This window comes from Podarcis pityusensis, assembly GCF_964106645.2.
Source record: "Podarcis pityusensis genome assembly, chromosome: 15".
NCBI classification, from domain to species: Eukaryota; Metazoa; Chordata; class Lepidosauria; order Squamata; family Lacertidae; genus Podarcis; species Podarcis pityusensis.
The window spans coordinates 12,890,544-12,910,080 of record NC_138040.1 but is presented as its reverse complement, the minus strand read 5'-3'; the positions used below and the strand labels follow the sequence as shown (position 1 = coordinate 12,910,080).

Sequence of the window (19,537 nt, the reverse complement as noted above, 5' to 3'; positions counted from 1 at the left end):
GCTTTGGCAACGTGGCGGCAGCAGGAGGCCCCATTAGCTAAAGTGGTGCTTCAGGTTAAGAACAGTTTCAGGTTAAGAACGGACCCCCAGAACGAATTAAGTACTTAACCCGAGGTACCACTGTATATATAAATTGATATGAAATACATTTGTGTCACCACCTCCTTTTTAAAGGAGAATAAAAATGTAAAAAAACCAACTTTAAAAATCTCAGCTAGGAGGGACAGAGGAGGTTAGTAATGTCATTGTTCCTGGCCTATTAGTGCCAAGCATGGGGGCAGCTTCTGTTTTAAAACACAGGGAATCAATCAGCCAGACTCACCGATAACAGTTCTGCATACAGGTTCTTTCCTTTAGATCAGTGACTTTCAATCTGTTAGGGCAGCCTTTGCCAACCTGGTGCCCTCCAGGTATTTTGGGACTGATGGGAGTTGTAGTCCAAAACAGCTGAAGGGCAACACATTGACGAAGACTGTAATTTATATATTTATAAGTATTATATTTATACAGATTTATATACTACTCACACATTTGGGTCCCTTCCAACTCCACAATTATATATGATTGATTACTCAGTCACTCACTCAAGTATTTCTTTCTATGTTTCCCAGTGTGCCATTGTCCCAAGGCATTATGGGAATTTTAAAATGGTGGCTTATAGCCATCTGCTGGAGGGTGGGCAGTTTTCAATACTGATGGGCCTTTGTGAGGTGCATTCGAGGGTGCTGGGTATTGTCATCGGCCTGGATGTGATCTGCAAAGAGTTTCTCCAAGGTGGAAAATGTGGACGTCGCTGTAGTGGAAGTCACAAGCCTGGAATATCATTTCTTCCAGTAGAGGGAGCACCTCTAATTTCCAGAACAAGCATTACCAACATTTCGGAGAACAGCTGTAAATCTGGACCCCATACCTTGCTTCAGAAGAGATCTAAGTTCCCCAGCCTAAATGAACCAGCCTAAAGTTGTCAGTGACCTGGAGCTGAGGAAGCCTCGTCCTAAGGCTGACCCGCTTTGGGAGGAAAAGACGAGAATCGAAGGTACAAACTGATTGTACAAATGTACGAATCTTCCATCTTTAAATGCAAATGTGGCCTGTATCACCAGAGGGAAGGGAGAAGCCGGCGAGTGCAAGCCAAGGATTTTGTGCCATTGTCCACATCAGAACCACACATTTACATCACTCTTCCACCCACTTTAAACAGTCATGGCTTCCCCCAAAGAATTCTGGGAGCTGTCGTTTGTCGAGGGTGCTGAGAGTTGCGCGGAGACTCCCTATTCCCTCCCAAAGCTATCATTCCTGGAGCGGTTTAAGCAGTCAATCCCTCTTCACAGGGAATTCTGGGAATTGGAACCCTATGAGGAGAATAGGGTTTTTTCCTAAGAACTCCCCTAAAAATAAAAAAGGAAGAAAACCACTTGACTATCCCGGGGGGAAATGGTCCCTGCCAGAAATCTCATAACCAAAAGGTCTAGAAACATTATACTTTTTGACAAAAAGTTAGCGTGTGTCTGTGTGTGAGAGACCCACCTACCCAATTCAGAGCTCTTATTATATGCTGGCACGGGACGGCTTGGCTCCTGTTCAGGTCTGGCTCCAGAATAAATAAACGTAAAGCTCGCCTCGTTTCCTTCTCCCCCTATCTGCGCCTGCCAGACTTGAAGGCTTGCGGGGTGGTGGGCCTGGGGGAGAGACCTGCTGTTTCTTTTCTTTTCTCTCCCCCCCCCCCCGCCTTCCCTCCTTTCCTTCCCAGTTCCTTGATGTGGTTTCTCCCTTCTGGGAGTCAGTCTTTGCATTTGACCTTTCCACAGTTGGCTTGAGTTAGTGGGTCAAGCTGAGCATGTCAGGAGATGGAGAGAGAGGTCGGGGCGGGGGCAGCGAGGGAAACATTAGGAGCTGCCGCTTTGGGGGACGGCTCTGTCTGAACGGGCGCGGTGGCTGCGCGGACCTGATGGGAAGCAGTGGCTCGGCCTCCTGGGCGGCTTTATCCTGGGAATTTGTCGTGTCGGGGTTCTGCCAATCTCTGCTGATCTTCCTGCATCCCTCTCAAGTCATTAACGTAATAGGAAAACACTACAAAATGCAAACCCTCCAAGTATCCCTATTTTCAGGGGACAGTCCCGGATTTACAGAAGCCGCCCCAGTTTCTGAATTGATCCCGGAATGTCCTGCTTTCCCTTAGGATGCCCCTATTTTCATCAGAGAAATGTTGGAGGGTATGGAAGATGAGCCCTGCTGGATCAGGCCCGTTTTAACCCAGTGTCCTGTTCTCAAAGTGGCCAACCCACAAGTGGGAGAGCCCTCTACTTTCCCATGGTTTCCAGCAAGAAGTGTTTCTGCCTCTGGGGTTGCCAGGTCAGGAACATACCAGACCCTCAGATTTCAGGCCCCAAACCTGAGATTTAGGGATGAGCCCTATTGATGCCACAGGGGTGGCCCCTGTGATTCTTCCCCCTCCCACCACTGAGCCTTGGAGATGGGGGTTAATTGGGAGGAGGGAGCAGAGGAAAGCAGACCTGCTAAGGAGCCTATGCAAAAATCTGCAGCCAGCTCCTGCTGGGCTGAAGCTTGCAAGCTGCACATATAGTCTTCTTCATTAAAAAGTGAATTAATTAAAGGCATTCTTGCTCACCTGGAGAGCCAAGCCCCCCCCCCGCCACCTGGAGGGGGCCAGGCGATGCTGGATATTTCAGCTCAGCCCTGCTGGTTTGGCAACCCTAACTGCAGACACACAACATTCTCTATTAAAAGTAAATTACAGTAAATTAAAAGTAAAGTATATTTTAAAAAAATATAAAGAGATCCAGTGTGGTGTAATGGTTGAGGTGTTGGACTAAGACCTGAGAAACCAGGGTTCTAGTTCCCCTTAAATTATGCAGCTCCCTTGGTGACCTTGGACCCGCCGCTGTCTCTCATCCCAGCATACAACACCTCATAGGGTTGTTGTGATGACAAAATGGGAAGGGGGAGAACCATGTACATTGCTTTAAGCTTCTTGGAGGAAATGTGAGATGTAAATGCACCAAACAAACAATGCGTTCAGTATTAAATGCCCCATTAGTAATACAGCCGTGGCCAAAGATGGTGAAAACATAGCCTTTAGATAATGCTTTTGAGCGTCCAGAACTCTTTTCAAGTACAGCTTTGTTTCCATTTTTACAAACACTGTTCAAGGTAGACTAGTATTGCCGTCTCCATATTGCAGAGACCTATGTGTAGCTGAGGCTTAAGGAGAGCATAAGATTTGGGCTACAGTCACCGGGTTCTGTCCAACTTTTTTGGGGGGTGGGCAGCGTGCGCTGTCATGCGCACAGCACACACATTTGATGTCATGCATTAGGAGGAGGTCTGGCAGGGCCTGCCACAGCTACGGGTAGGCCCGGCAAGGCCTGGCACAGCCGTGGGGAGGCCTGCCGCAGGCCGCAGAATATGGAGGAGGCCTGGCTCTCTCCTTGAATTTTGTTGGGGGGGTCTTTAGCTCCTCCCCCCCAATGGCACCCCTGGTGTAGGCCTTTTATTCTGTTAACTGGGAGTTTTTGTTTTAAGAAGTTTGTCCTGAGCGGGACTCAGTAGATGGGAGAAGCAGAACAGAATAGGCAGATGCGGTTTTAACCCAAGCGCTTAACCTCAGAGATGCCATGAACTTGTGAACCAAATCACCTCATAACTCAGCAGCATGAAGAAATACAGGATGGGAACTTGCTTTTACACAAGCCAGTGCCTCTCACTTCACATTTACAGAGATAAGCTGCTCTTGATTGCCCGTAAGCTCCGAGCAAACCTTTCTTTCTTTTTCTTTAAAAAATGCATTTATTACATAGTGCAGAAATGTGGGCTGGACAGCATTTGAGTAAGCCAGGCCAAGAAGAAAAAGCGAAGGGAGCAACTGTTTGAAGAAATACAGCACCTTCCCCGCGACACCCTGGGATTCATTTATTATTTTTTTTACAAAAAAGAGCTGCATGGAAACACACTTTCGACCGGACCGTGAGCCAAGTTAAATGGATCAGTTGCTCAGGCTGAGCCAAAAAGCAAATTATCGGAAGGGCAGCATACAAACGAACTTGGCTTCTGAATCCGTCCAGCTTTAGGAGTTGGGAACTCCTGGGCACTGTGAAGGAATGCTGTTTCCTGGTTCTGTATAAAATGTCCTGAAAAACAGAAATCACTGTGGAATCCTATACATTCCTGCTTAGAAGTCCTTGCTTAGAGTTTGGTGGTGTTTACTCCCAGCTAAGCAGGCATCAGAGCCAGATGGCAGGGTCTTCACCAAATATAGAACCAGGAATATAAAATAGCACTTTAACAAAAAGTCTCATCGTGTTTGATCCAAGCATCTCTTATGTTTTGCAGTCCATTCCTGGTAAAATCACAGTCTCCTTCAGAAAGTGCTGTATCTCCTCTTTTTTTCTTTTACAACCATAAACAGCTGCTAGGAGACCTTGATTTTTGTCAGGACTGCAGAGAATGGGAAAGAGGTTTCCCTCCACAAGAAACCTGGGGAATGATTTTGGTGCTCCCCTGCTGTTGCTATGCAGCAAACGGTATTCAGAGGTACAGTGCCTCAGACTATGGAGGTTTCATTTCACCACTGGTGCTGGCTTGATAGATCTGTCCTCTCCCACGAACACGTCAAATCCTCTTTGAAAGCCTGCTTGTTTGATTTCCGTCCCACCTTCCCAACAATGAACTCACCTCAAAAAGGGTATTGAAGAATTGGAAAAAGTTTCAAAAAAGGGTAACCAAAATTGTCAAGGGGACGGAGCCACTCCCCCTGGAGGAAAAGTTGCAGAATTGGGGGCTTTTTAGCTTAGTGAGTAAGAAGTGATATGATAGACGCTTATACAATTATGCATGGCACGGAGGAAGTGGGCAGATAAAAGTTTTTCTTTCTCATAATACTAAGAACACGTGGACATCTCATGAAGCTGAATGTTGGAAGATTCAGGACAGATAAAAGAAAGTACGTAAACTATGGAACTCCCTCCCACAGGAAGCGGCGATGGCCACCAGTTTGGATGGCTTTGAAAGAAGATTGGGCAAATTTATGGAGGGCACGGTTTCCCAATGGCTACTATTAGCCACAATGGTGACAGTCTTTCTCCGGTGTTGGACTGGAGGCAGAATTATTTCTGAATGGCTTTTCTCTCCGGCCCTATTTCATGCTCGCCACAGCTGTCTACGGCCATACTATTCTGAATGCTCCCGCTGTTGTCTGATCTTGGAAGCTAAGCAGACTCAGGCTTGGTTAGTACTTGGATGGGAGGCCGCCTGGGAATACGGGGCTTGCAACAACCCTGCGAGGTATTTCCATCTGATAAATTGCGACTGGCTCCAACGTCACAGGGCGTGCTTCATGGCTGAGCAAGGATTTCAAACTGGGCTCCCCACTCTGAGTCGGATACTCTAACCACTACACCACATCTAGTCTGGGTAGTAAAAAAAAACCCCAGAGTTTTTTCCTTGCCTCTCTTAAATCTATTTCTAATGGGTTTGAGTGCATGATCCCAAGTTCTTGGAGACAGATAGGCAATATTGTACCCCCCTGCCAGATGTTGTTGGTCTCCCAGCTCCTGCCAGCCTCTCCCAACATGACCAGCGTTCAAGCATGATGGGAGTTGGAATGCATAAGAACATAAGAGCCTGCTGGATCAGGCCAATGGCCCACCTAGTCCAGCATCCTGTTCTCACATTAGCCAACCAAATGCCTGGAGGAAATCCATAAGCATCATTCAAGCTCCTGAGGTTTCCAGCAACTGGTATTCAAAAGCTTTGCTGCCTCCAATTCAGCAACATCTGGGGGCATCCACCCTGGCTATGGCTGGCCTAGTGTTTTGAAAGGGAGGGCGAAAATATCCCCCTTCCCCACAATGCCTGATTATTATTTTTTTGGACTAAACAAATTTGGCTGATTTTTCTTCCTAAACTAAAACAGCTATCCACTCCCCTTGCCCACCTGATATTTTTTATTGTCCCTTTCTGCCCCTTTTCCCAGCTCTAAGATCTTTTCTTTATTATTATTACCTTTCTCCAGCTCTAGGGTCTTTCTGAGAGGCTGTAACTTCTCCCATACACTCACGCACACCTTCACTAGCATTTGATGTCTGAAATAAAACACTTGCTTTTAGCACAAGTGCTGCGTTCCCTGGTGTGTCTTGGATATTGCGAGAAACAATTGTGGGGCCTGCCATCCCTCCCTCCTCACTTTGGCAAGAACCGCTGCTTTTTGGCAAGGGTTCTTCTTCCTACGATGCCTGTCTGTATGTGTGTTTGTGGGTGCGTGTCAGTGTGTTGTGCTATTGTGTGGCACGCTTTTCCGTTCGGCCTTATTCCTCTTTGTTACCTTGCATTGAGTGTGAAGGGGAGCATAGCCATGCCTTGTGACCAGGGATTTTTAAAAAATCAAGGGCTATCTTGGTTGTTTCAGCAGGATAGCAATAGCCACAGGCTTAGATGGTTTGTTTGTTTAATTAAAGTAGTGGTCCCCAAACTTTTCTGGGCCACTGCTCCCTTGGTTCCATAAACTCATCTCCAATGTTCTCTACCCTACCCTATGAAAAGCATTATCCAGGAAACAATTTGCACCACCCGTTTTAAGGAAGATAGTAATAAAATTCAGAACAGGAACAATTAATTGTACATTTATATAAAGTCCCATTCAATTTGGTTGAATTAATTCAACAAAATCGATGAATGTGATCCGGTGATACCAGTTTTCAGTGCTTTTTTTCTGGGGAGACGCAGGGGCACACATACCCCTAAACATTTTGTGAACCTCAGTTTGGCCAATGTGGTGTAGTGGTTAAGAGAGGTGGACTCGTAATCTGGTGAACCGGGTTCGCGTCTCCGCTCCTCCACATGCAGCTGCTGGGTGACCTTGGTCTAGTCACACTTCTCTGAAGTCTCTCAGCCTCACTCACCTCAGAGTGTTTGTTGTGGGGGAGGAAGGGAAAGGAGATTGTTAGCCGCTTTGAGACTCCTTCGGGTAGTGATAAAGCGGGATATCAAATCTAAACTCCTCCTCCTCCTCCTCCTCTTCTTCTTCTTCTTCTTCTTCTTCTTCTTCTTCTTCTTCTTCTTCTGGCGGCAGTATTTCAATATGAGTAGGAAAATGGGAGTACCCCTAGACAAAAAAAGCACCGCCAGTTTTTCAAAGTCTGATAGTCATTTATACCTCCAGCGCCCCCTAGGTAATCCCACAATTCCCAGGAGGCGGTACCACTCACTGAGAACCACTGCTGGGGTGTGTGTGATTTGCACAGATTTTTCGTCCAGCAAGATAGTTCAAGTGCAATATCACTGCAAGAGCTGTCATCTTTTACACCAATCTGTATCCTCCTATCTATCTGCATACCCAACTACTGCCACAATTTAAGAAAGGGCAAAAAGACTGCTGTACTTAACATTCTTGCACTTAAAGGACCAAGGATATTAAGCTGGGTGTAGTGCAAGCCTGTTGAGCTGCACAATCTGTGATCCCACCACTAGCTCCATATTCCCACTGCCCCCACCCTGTATTTTTAAAGCAAAAGTTCAAAACGTCTTTGTTGAATTCAGCCAGCCCCCTTTCCCCTCTCAGAAGCAATGACCTTTGAGTTTTTATTGAAATTCCTCTCCCCTCTTGAAGAGAAATGAGATCTCTCTGGAATGAAACACTATGGAGAAGCTTGGGTGTGGTTGGGGGGGGGGAGACCCTCTCCTTATCAAAACACTCCCACTATTTTCTGTGCCCTCAGAGCTGATCTCCATTAAATATCGTACAGAGACCTTTCCTCCTTAGGAAAACAAGGAGATAATTTGGTGCAGTTGTTTCGGCTGATAACAAAAGCTTTAAAGGCAGCCCACAGCTCTGAGATCCATTCCAGCCATGCAGAGTCACAGAACTGTGCTTCTTTGAGTAAACAGATCCTGATATTATTTATCTTTCCATTTATTTCAAGGATCTTTACCTTGCCTGGATGGAGTGGTCCTGCATCCCCATCTCTCCATCTGCTTGATGGAACAGACCTATTCTCATTGTACTGTTTCCAGACCCAATTATGGACCCAACACGCTCTGCAACTGAGGCCCACAATCTCTGTGTGCCCCCTCCACGGGAGGTCTGGAGGGTGGCAATATGAGAACAGGCCTTTTCGGTGGTGGCCCCCTGCTTGTGGTATGCTATCTCCCATCCCCATCACTCCATACCTTTAACTGGCCAGCTAAGGCCATTACTTAACAAAGGAATTGGTCTGACCGGTTCACCAGCTTCCTCTTGTAGATACTGTCCCCTGTTACAGGGTCACAGGTTTGGAAGGGACACAAGATATCATCCAGACAACCTCCCACCATCCCCATAACAGTATTTCACTCTTGTTCTGAATTGCTATGAGACTTTACCTTTTGTAGGAAGTGGCTCATATGTCTGCTTATCACACAAATGCTCTCTAACAGTGGTTTACTACATGATTTAACAATAAAAACATCAATAACAATGCATTTAATTGTAATAACGCTTTACCCTAGTGTAAGCATTTCAGTGCACATTGCTTGATCGGAGAACTGCACTGTAAAATTTAGGAAAGGGGTGAATTTTGGCTATGCTTTGGTTTGGGAATTGTTTTTGGAAAAGTGAATTAGGCAGATTCGCCTTTAAATGTGAACTGGACTGAATTCCTTCCCCTGCTCCTGCAGTGGCCCAGGTGAAGCAGAGAACCCCCAAAGGGGGCACAGTACTGAGACCCCCCCAAAAAAACCCTGGCAGCCCTCCCACTTATACTGAAGTAGCCCAGTCCATAAATATAAACACTGAGCAGAGAGTGAACCCTGTAAGGCATTTTTTTGTAAAGCTTTTGTTAAATCAGTTGCTGATGGACATAGTTTTGAAAGACACAGCAGGCTTGTGCACTTGGGGAGTTGAAATCTGAGCTGTTACATTTTGCTCAGCGTATCTGTTGCTATCCTGGGCTCGGGCCAGCTGCGTTCCTAACTTTCTTGCACCAGTACATCTGTATGTAATAGAGTTGACGGGGGTGGGGGGGCATCTATAATCTCTAAAACCTAAGATGGAGGTCTTTTCATTACCGTTTCGTCTTAGGGCTTTGGAACGCTTTTGCACATCAGTGGGGCTGTTTTAAGATATTGGTTTAAAAGAAAGGCGAATTCCCGCCCCCCAACTCACAGACATCAACCAGTATCTTGCCTGTACCACTTCAGGCTGTGTAGCTCTTGTGGTTGTGAACTGCACCATTCCTCCCACTCCAGAAAAAAAAAAAAAGATTCCTTGCATATAGAAAGCTAGCTGCCACTGAGAACTCGAACCCTTCTCCCTTCCCTTACAACTAGGTATCTTTTGGATGGCTGTAAGTGGGGTTATTCAGATGTATAGCTGCATCATCTTGACCCAAAGTCCACTATAAGAACATAAGAAGAGTCTGCTAGGTCAGGCCAGTGGTCCATATCGTCCGCCATCTTGTTCTCACAGATGCCTGTGGGAAACATGCAAGCAGGATTCAAGCTAGAGAGCACTCTCTGGCCTCCTGTGGTTTCCAGCTGCTGGTATTCAGAAGCATTATTGCCTCCAACTGCGGAGGTTAGAGCATAGCAGTCAGGGCTAAGAGCTGCCAGTAGCCTTATCCTCCGTGAATCTGTCTAAACTGGCTTTTAAAACCATTCAAGTTGGTGGTCATCCCTGTCTCCTGTGGGAGGGAGTTCCATAGTCTAACTATGTGCTGCATGAAGAAGTCCCTATTTTTCACCTGTCCTGAATATTCTGACTTCTTTGGGTGGCCACAAGTCCTAGTGTTATGAGAGAGGGAGAAACGTTTTCTCTATCCGCTTTCTCCATGCCATACATAATTTTATAAACTTCTATCATGTCATCTCTTTCTCGTCTTTTCTCTAAACTAAGAAGTCGCAGACACCTGCACTCCATTCCCTTTATCATTTGAGCTGCTCTTTTCTCAACCTTTTTGAACTCTTCAATATCCTTTTTGAGGTGAGGTGACACAACAAAGAGTCGCTCTTAGCTGAATTAAACAGTCTCATTTTCTCTACACAAGCGCATGAAGAATACTTGCTTATAATGCGTTAAGTCTACACAGCTCCTGATAGTACGACTGCGAGTTGCGTGGTCGTATGTCCTACTAGGCAAAGGACAAGTTCTCTCCGTGAAGGGGTTTTCTGTCTGTAAGGCTGTCTGGTTTAAAGAACCCCAAGAAGGTATGCCAAGCATACTCCAGATACTGAAAAACAATACAGGTCCAAAATTGGATGGGCTGCACGTTGAGACTCCACTGTGAAATCCCGCTCTTTTCCTCTTACTTACCAGGATGCAACCATCAGGCCATAGGTAGGTAGGGAACCATGGTATCATGCACAGATCCTGAGAGTCATGGGAACTTCCATATCCATGGCTCCTTGGAATCCTGGACATTGATTAGGGTTGCCTGAACTCCAAGTTTGACCGAAAGCCTCCAAGTTTGCAAGTGTGCCTAGATAGGACTCTCAGAATCACACAGGAACAACTGGGGCACACAAAAATCTAACATAAAGGACGCTTCTTCCACGTGCTTTGTGAAAATTCAACTGACTCCATTATTTACTTGAAAGTTGTTGTTGTTAAAAAAAAGGCCTCTCTCTTAGTCTTAAAATTACAGCTCTCTCTGGTCAAAGCCATGTAACTCCCATAAAGATTAGAGGGTGCATCTGACAGACTGAGAAGAGCTTTTTAATTAGGTGGCTTGCTTTATTGCTAGGAAATCCTTTATCCTGAGATGCAGGCTTTGAAGTGCGTTGGGCAATGTAAACAATGCTTGAGTGCCGTCCCCTCCAGCGGTAAATCTTTTCATGGAGTTTAATTCTGCTTAGATGACGTTTCACCTTGTTTCCTTTCCTCCAGGTTCATTGGCACAAAAATGATAGCTACCCTCTCAGTAGAGGTAGTGCTAGACGTCAGTTCTGTGGTTTCCTCCCAGTAGCTCTGTGCATTCTCTAGCATCTGAAACAGGGGCTGGCCAACATTATATTTATTTGGATGCTCATCCTATCTCCAGGGAGAGCTGAAACAAGCTTGTTTCCCAAATGCAGTCTTTGTGGGGCTGCCCTTCGACCTGGTTCAGAAGCTCCAGCTGGTGCAAAATGTGGCAGCCAGATTGCTGAGGGGGCCTTCAGGATGAGAACATGTGACACCTTTAATAACAACAACAGCAACAACAATAATAATTTTATTATTTGTACCCGACCCATCTGACTGGGTTGCCCCAGCCACTCTGAGTGGCTTCCAACAGAACACAGCAAAACATCATACATTAAAAACTTCCTGATACAGGGCTGCCTTCAGACGTCTACAGAAGGTTGTATAGTTTATCTCTTTGATGGGAAGGCATTCCACAGGGTGGGTGCCACTACTGAGAAGGCCCTCTGCTTGGAAAAAGGAAAAAAAAGACCCGCAGTGAGGTAGACGGAAGTCACCTTAAAAAAGTAGTAGTAGTAGTAGTAGTAATAATAATAATAATAATAATAATAATAATAATAATAAATTTTATTTATACCCCGCCCTCCCCAGCAAAGGCCAGGCTCAGGGCGGCCAAAAAGCAATAATAAAAACAAATTGAATGAATACAAATTAAAAACAAGATTAAAATACAACATTAAAATATTGAAACAATAAAATATTAAAATGCAGCCTCATCACAGGAGGAGAAAGGAAAAAGAAAAAAGAAAGAGGGGGAGGGAATCAAATTGGCTCCAAACCAAAGGCGAGGTGCAACAACTCTGTCTTACAGGCCCTGCGGAAAGAAATCAGATCCTGCAGGGCCCTGGTCTCATGAGACAGAGGGTTCCACCAGGCCGGAGCCAGTGTTGAAAAGGCCCTGGCTCTGGCTGAAGCTAATCTAACTTCCTTAGGGCCCGGGACCACTAGGGTGTTGCTATTTATGGACCTTGAGGCTCTCCATGGGGCATACTGGGAGAGGTGCTCCCGTAGGTATGAGGGTCCTAGGCCGTGAAGGGCTTTAAAGGTCAACACCAGCACCTTAAATCTGACCCTGTACTCCACCGGGAGCCAGTGTAGCTGGGAAAGCACTGGGTGAATATGCTCCCATGGCAGAGACCCTGTGAGGAGCCTAGCTGCAGCATTCTGCACCCGCTGGAGTTTCTGGGACAGCTTCAAGGGCAGCCCCACGTAGAGCGAATAGACTATCTAATCATGATGTAAGATCCTGGAGACATATAGTGTTGAACATTTTCATTAACTGTGGGTGTTTCTTCATGATCTTTTTTTTTGGTATTTTGTGTACCTTGTGTTGTTTTGAAGATGAATGGAATACTTGTAATATCTAATGAAACTCATAAAAAGCATTGCACACACACACACAGAGACAATGCCCTCTGCTTCCTTCCCCATAACTTCACTTCTTGCAGTGAAAAGCATGGTAAGGTAGAACCTTGGACAGCCCCAAGGGGAGCCTACACTGGCAGTGAGACAAGGCAGGCTTGAATGTCGTTCTAACAACCAGCAAACTTAGGCAGAGCCTTAAATTGGACCTCCAGCTTCCTTTGAGCATCTAGCTCCTCCCTAATGGACGGAGCCTCTGCTCTTAAAGGGGCCCAGACTATTTCAGGATCCATGCGTTCTGGCAGTGCGGGGCTGGCTGTGGCTTAGCTATGGTCTCTGCGCTGGACTCCTTGGGAGGGCTCTGTCCCAGCAGCCGCCCTAGTGGACCAGCCAGTACTGAAATTTTTAAGAATATCTAGTCCCACTCTGTTCTGTGCTCGTTGTCCCACCTTCTTGATTTGCAGCAGTCAGTGATTTGGCCTTAATGACATTGAGTTTGCCTTCTGTTCCTCTCCGCAGGCACTGGTGTCAACACACGGTCACCCGGACTGTTTCCTGCCAGGTGCAGAATGGCTCAGAGACTGTGATCCAGAGGGTTTATCAAAGCTGCCGGTGGCCGGGACCTTGTGCCAACTTAGTGAGGTAACCTCTGTCTGAATAACTTCTCCTGGCTTGGTTGGAATGCTGGATTTTCTTCTCAGGGTTGTAGAGGCAGGCTGCTCGCCGTCACAGAGAAGGACCCACGTAGTTGACAGACTGCCTTGTACACCCACCAGATCACTGCAGTCTGTGGGAGAGTTTCTCCTGCAAAGATCTCAGAGCTCAGAGCAGGGCCTTCAGGGTGGCTGCCCCTGTCCTGTGGAATTGCATCCCTGTTGAGATATGATAGTCGCCCCCTAGCTGCACTTTACAACTTTGTTGTTTTGATGGTCTTTCCCAACTGGATAAAGTTGTCTTTACTATAAGTGTGCACTTGTTAAGGTTTTAGCCTTTGTTTTCAATGTATTGGTTGACTCCGCCCCCCTATTTTTGATCATCTTATATGCAAATTGCCTTGAGATGGTGGTTTGGAAGGCGATTAATAAATCAATTGTAGTAGTAATAATAATAATTTAAAAAGTGGTTCTGAAGGGAGTGAAGAAGTTAAGAGTGTATAAAAAGCCCTGCGAGTTCAGGCCAAGGGATGTGAGTAGCGCTGTGGTCTAAACCACAGAGCCTAGGGCTTGCCGATCAGAAGGTTGGCGGTTTGAATCCCCGCAACGGGGTGAGCTCCTGTTGCTCGGTCCCTGCTTCTGCCAACCTAGCAGTTCGAAAGCACAAAGTGCAAGTAGATAAATAGGTACCGCTCTGGCGGGAAGGTAAACGGCGTTTCCGTGCTCTGCTCTGGTTTGCCAGAAGCAGCTTAGTCATGCTGGCCACATGACCCAGAAGCTGTATGCCGGCTCCCTCTGCCAATAAAGCGAGATGAGCGCCACAACCCCAGAGTCGTCTGCGACTGGACCTAACGGTCAGGGGTACCTTTACCTTTAGTTCAGGCCAAAGGCCATTCTCACAGTGGAAGCCCACAAGCAACAGCCATCTCTCCATTTATGAAACCCAGCAGAATACAGAGTTAACTGCACTGACAATGGAGCCCCATGTCTTTCATTCTGACCAGTGTCTGACTCCAGCCCTGACAGTACCCATTGACAGGCACAGATTTGTCTGATCTTTTTAAATTGGTGGGTCCTCGCCCCATCCTGTGGGAATGAATGCCGCAGTTTACCTGTGCGCTGTGGAAATGGATAAGAAAGCAGGTCCGACATGGCATGTTGAGTGTACATGACGCATCATAGAATCATAGAACTGTAGAGTTGGAAAGGACCTCAGGGGTCATCTAGTCTTAATGCCCTGCAATGCAGGGATCGCAGCTAAAGACTGAGATTCAGGGATGGTGGGAGTAGGAACCCAAAGCATCTGGAGGCAGCAGGCAAGGAAAGAATGACACAGAGTTAAAAAGGAGAACGTGCAGACAGGGCAAACACAATGAGCCAAGCAGGGGAAATGATCAAGAGGCCACGCAACGGCCACCTTTAAATATCCTGAAGGGCTGTCAAATAGACGATGGAGCAAATTTGCTTTCTGATGCTCCAGAGTCCAAATTGCAAGGAAGGGCATTCCAGTTGGGCATTTGGAAGAGCTTTTACGGACGGTGCACGATCTTGAACATGCTGTATTGGAAGTGGGCGGGCTTAGGCTAGATGACCTTTGAGGCCACTTCAAACTCTCATGATTCTATGATTTATTTATTTAAGGAACTGATCCATCTTTCTGATAAAGGGAGGATGAAACACTTGGGGCTTTTTTGTTGTGAAACAGAAGACGACTTAAAGGGAAGGATAAAGGATAAACTCTGTTTCACCCAGTGGAACTGTTTGGCAGTCGGTTTACTGGACTGACAGAAGGAAGTGCTTTTTCAGGCAACAGATAATTAACTCTGCGAATTTCACTGGCCACACAATGCGGGGATGGCGGGTTTAGATGGCTTTAAGAGGGTATTAGGCAAGCTAGTGTCAGGATCAGCCTCCAGCTTTTACTAAGGTGTGCCAAAGTGGTTGTTGGGGGTGGTATGTGCAAGCTTGGATCAGATTATGATTTCTTCTTTTTCTGTGAGGGGGGGGCAGTGTTCTTTTCTGTCTGCCCTCCCAATGTGTTACAAAGCAGAATCATAGAATTGGAAGAGACCCAAAGGGTCATCTAGTACAACCCTTTGCAATTCAGGAATCACAGCTAAAATCCATTTTCCAGTTCTCATAGAGGCTAACCAGATACCTGTAGGTTATCATCTAGCAACTCATCCTGATTTTAACAAGGCATTTTAACAAGGCAAAGGTAAGGGCAAGGAATCACCAGGGACCAAGAAATCGAAACTGTCACTGGTAAATAGTCACGGCTGGAATGTTTGAACTTCACTTTTGGGGGCGGGGAGAGTTGTTTGTTTGTTTTAAGGGGAATTCAAGCATGCAACGATTCCGAATGCAGAACATCAGATTACACATTTGGCACCAAAGGCTGATTCTTCAGAAACAAGGACACTTTCAAGACCGGAAGCTGGTCAGGACAATATTTTTTGGGGGGGGAGTGGGGAGGGGTAGAGATACGGCTTATAGCATCCTGGGACCCAAATGGACTACACAGGAAATGTCTTCCTCCTGTGTGTTTAAAGCATTTGCCCTGCAATGCGTATCAGTTTTGCAAAGAAGCCATTTGAGCGCACAATTGCCTTGTAGACTGGGATCCAACTTGCAAGTCTCCTTTCTCAATTGTGCCAGCAGAAAGTTGACAGGCTCATCTGGGAGCTTTGGAGCCCATTTGTGTGTGTTGACAGTTGAGGGAATTAGGCAGGTTTAGCTTGGAGGAGAGAAGACTGAGAGGCGATAGGATAGCCATCTTCAAATATCTAAAGGGCTGTCACACGGAAGAGGGAGAAAGCATGGCCTTGTACAGTAGGAGGGTCTTATGTTCTCATGAAGCTGTGGTGAGGCTGCACTTGTACTCGCTTACCTGGGAGTCTGTACCCTTGTTAGAGTTCATCCACGCTTCCTCTTGTCCCAAACTTCCACTTTCCCCTTGGGGGAAAACTGTTTTTTAGCACACAGTCTGTCAGAATAAACAGCAGTGGTGTGCAGTCAGTGGACTAGACTAGTTCCCTAAATGTTCAGGGTAAATTAAGAGTATTAAAGCCTGGCTTGTGCTCTTATTTAGCACTAAAGAGTGGATTTTCCCTGGGAAAGGAGCAGGACAAGTAGGAAACTGCATGGACCCATGCTTCCTAGGCCTAGGACCAGTGGGAAGTGTGGGTGAGTGTTTTGTTTTTTGTGCTGTGTCAGCCTTGCATTAAAGCATACCTGAGCTTACTTGCAAACATGCAGTTTTTGATATTTGCAAGGTTGGCAGGTTTGGGGCAGAGCAGTCTGTGTGACCTCTTGCTTGTGTTAGTTACAGGACTCTCATCAGACCCATGTACAAGATCTCCTATAGAACACTGACTGCCCTGGAATGGCGATGCTGTCCTGGCTTCACGGGAAGGAACTGTGAGGAAGGTAAGCATCTGTGAATGAAAGTGTGTGGAGGTTCCTTCCCCTCCTCCCATACCCCAGGTTTGCAGGACCTTCCAGTTGCACTGTTCAAAGTTGGAAATACAGATCTGTGGGAGTTCCTTTCCCAACCTTCTCTTGAAATGAAATCTTCTCTCTCTCTCTCCCCATCCCTGGAAGACTCTTGCATTCTACGAGAGGGTTTCCACCATTGTTGAAACTTGCTACGGAGTATAACAGAACGTCTTGACCCTTTGCTAATAGGTTCAGGTTTCTGGAAGAGAAAAAAAAGGAACCACTTAACCATCACCAGCTGGCGGGCACCTCCTTAGTGCTGATGGCTACAGATTGTTTAAATTAGAATTATCTGAGGAATTTTAACTCTTAACCAGGCAGCCGACGAGGAAGGTCTCCAGCCTGCAAGGAAGTCTTGCTGGCAGCTAGCTAAACTCCGCTGTTTAGCTAAAATCTTCGCTTTTAGATTTTATCTTTTGGAAGAAAACGGCTTGCCTTCTTCACGGGCTGCCTGTCATTTGATATTCACCACGGCTGTGTTTACGTGGGGAATTTGGAGACTGTTTGTCCTCCCCGGGGAGCACCGTTTGGAATCCTTGCATCCGAACCGCAGGCTTCCCTGCGCGAGATGTCATGCTTCTGATTTGTTCTGAGTGGAATTATTTATGATTTATTATTGGGTCCCAGGGCAGGTTACGACATTAAAGCACAACCATGCAACAAAATATTAAAAACAGTTTAAAGCATCTTTCAATTAGAGAAATAGGGTGAGTCCTAAAAATACACACCTCAAGCGTTGAAAGGGTAGGGCGAAGAGGCGTCTCTTCAGAATTTGCCAGAAGCTGTATAAGGAAGGTGGCATGGGAGTTTCACAACTGAGGGGCTGCCACAGAGAAGGCCCTTTCCCAGGCCACCCTCATCAGGCCCTGCTTCACACCTTCCTTGGCTGGAATGTGTCCTTGAACTCTGACGATGCCTCTTGCTCACCTGATATGGTCCAACATCCAGGGTTGGCCCTGAACTCCCTAAGCTGGGCTGCGACTCTCAGGTGCAGCAGAGGACTCTATACCATTGCCAGGGTTGCTGCAAGATTCAGTTGCCAGTGCAGCTGCTCTCTGGTGGGGACACCATCTTCATCCTGGGCAGCAGAATATCTTGTGCAGGCCCCAAGCAGTGATTAAATCACTAATTTGGGTCTGGCTACTGCAAACTTCCAAGTGTTCCTATTTCCTGGGGACAGTCCCAGAATTACAGAAGCTGTACTGGTTTCTGATTTGATCCTGGAATGTCCTTAGAACGTCCCTATTTCCATCAGAGAAATGTTGGAGCGTATGTAGTTATGCGACCCCTGAGCCAAGGATGTAAGTATCTCTGCAGCCTTTAGAAGACATCTGAAGGCAGGCCTGTACAGGGAAGTTTTTTTTAATGTGTAATGTTTTGTTATGTTTTTATATATGTTGGAAGTAGCTCAGAATGACTGGGGCAACCCAGTCAGATGGGCAGGGTGATACTAATACTAATTCAGTCATACCTCGGATTACAGATGCTTCAGGTTGTGTTTTTTTGGGTTACGGACCTGCCAAAACCCAGAAGTACAGGAACGCAGAAGCGCCGAATCGCAACCCCCGCGTGCATAGATGCGCTGCTGCAGGTTACGAACGCTGCGCGTTGCGAACGTGCATCCCACACGGATCACGTTCACAACCCGAGCGTCCACTTTACTAATACTAATAGAATTGGTTGTCCCTGTTTTCACTGGAGAAATGTTGGAGGGTATGCTTCTGTTCTGAGGCCTCCAGTGCTTTCTGGTTTTATTCCTTTGTCTCCCTGGGCCCAAAGAAGTCTCAGGTAAACCCCAAGTGATGGAACATGTCAGATTCCCTGACATTTGGAGTGAGTCTTAAGTTAATTCCTGCCTTGTTTGGGCTTCTCTCTGCATCTAGCTAAGTTGATAAGATAACAAAGAACTTAATCGGAGCTGTTGCTTCAGCTTTGGAGGGACTTTAGTCAAACAGTTCTGCTGGACGATCAGTCTCGCTTTGCTTTGTTTTCTTTCTCTCTTTTTGGAGCGAGGGGGATTTTTTTAGCTGCAGCAGGAAATGAGCCACCCAGCCTGCGGAATCCTGATATAAAGACCATATGGAAAGGGGCAGCGCAGAGGTGATGTGGGCTAGTTATTGCAATCATGCATCAGTCTGATTGATTTCAATCCAAGATGATGCTGGCACCTCCAACTAGCCTCTTTCTCCTCCTCTCATATGCTTCGAAGTTCAAAGCCCAGGGACGCTCTCCTGGGAGGCAAATGTGTGTCCCCCACCAACCCGGGAAACTTGGCGCCAATCTGAGGGCAGCCAGAAAATGACAACCTTGTTTTACTTTTGCTAATATCAGACGTCATCTCTCTCTTCTCCCGTCTTTAGACCCAAGTTTTCTTTCCTTCTAATGGAACGGTGCAAATCCGGGAAACAAAATTACCCCCTCCGCCTGGCTGATAACGGGAAGGGCAGTTTGCATGCTGCAATTCTGTGGCAGTGTAGAAACTCTGTTCCTACGACTCACATTGTTAAAAAAAAGGTGTCTCGTGTCCTTATGGTTGTGTAATGCATTCTGATTTAGGTGCATAGGAATCATCCTTAGACCAAGGCAGACCACTGAGCTTTCCATCTCAGTATTGTTAACACTGGCTGGCAGCAGCTTTCTAGGGTTGCAGGCAGTGGCATGCAATGAATTTTTTTTGTAGGGGAACTGTTAGGGCCAGGGGTGACAGGTGGGCTCCTGGACCCATCAGAGCATCATGCCTCCCAGCTGATTGAATCCAGCTGAGTTGTGTTTCCCCTAACTTCCGATAAGTTCTGAATTTCATCTACGGTGGTACCTCAGGTTAAGTACTTAATTCGTTCCGGAGATCTGTTCTTAACCTGAAACTGTTCTTAACCTGAAGCACCACTTTAGCTAATGGAGCCTCCTGCTGCTGCCGCCGCGCCGCCAGAGCACGATTTCTGTTCGCATCCTGAAGCAAAGTTCTGTAACCTGAAGCGTATGTAACCCGAAGTGCCACTGTATCTCTTTTTTTTAACACCATACACATGCACAGGTTTACATTTTGGAGAAATAAGCCATATGGGTACAAGGA

General features: G+C 46.5%; 1 protein-coding gene across 3 annotated transcripts in view; it reads left to right on the top strand.

The window, feature by feature from the left end:
* COL26A1 (collagen type XXVI alpha 1 chain) overlaps nucleotides 1-19,537 on the top strand; it is a 101,118-nt gene that overhangs the window by 5,120 nt on the left and 76,461 nt on the right. For 2 of the 3 annotated variants that reach the window (XM_080983124.1, XM_080983122.1), the window contains exons 2-3: nucleotides 12,833-12,955; nucleotides 16,292-16,395. In XM_080983124.1, the coding sequence (XP_080839250.1) occupies nucleotides 12,833-12,955; nucleotides 16,292-16,395 (227 nt within the window). The remainder of the gene's footprint in view (nucleotides 1-12,832; nucleotides 12,956-16,291; nucleotides 16,396-19,537) is intronic. The other variant, XM_080983123.1, reaches the window with a different exon arrangement.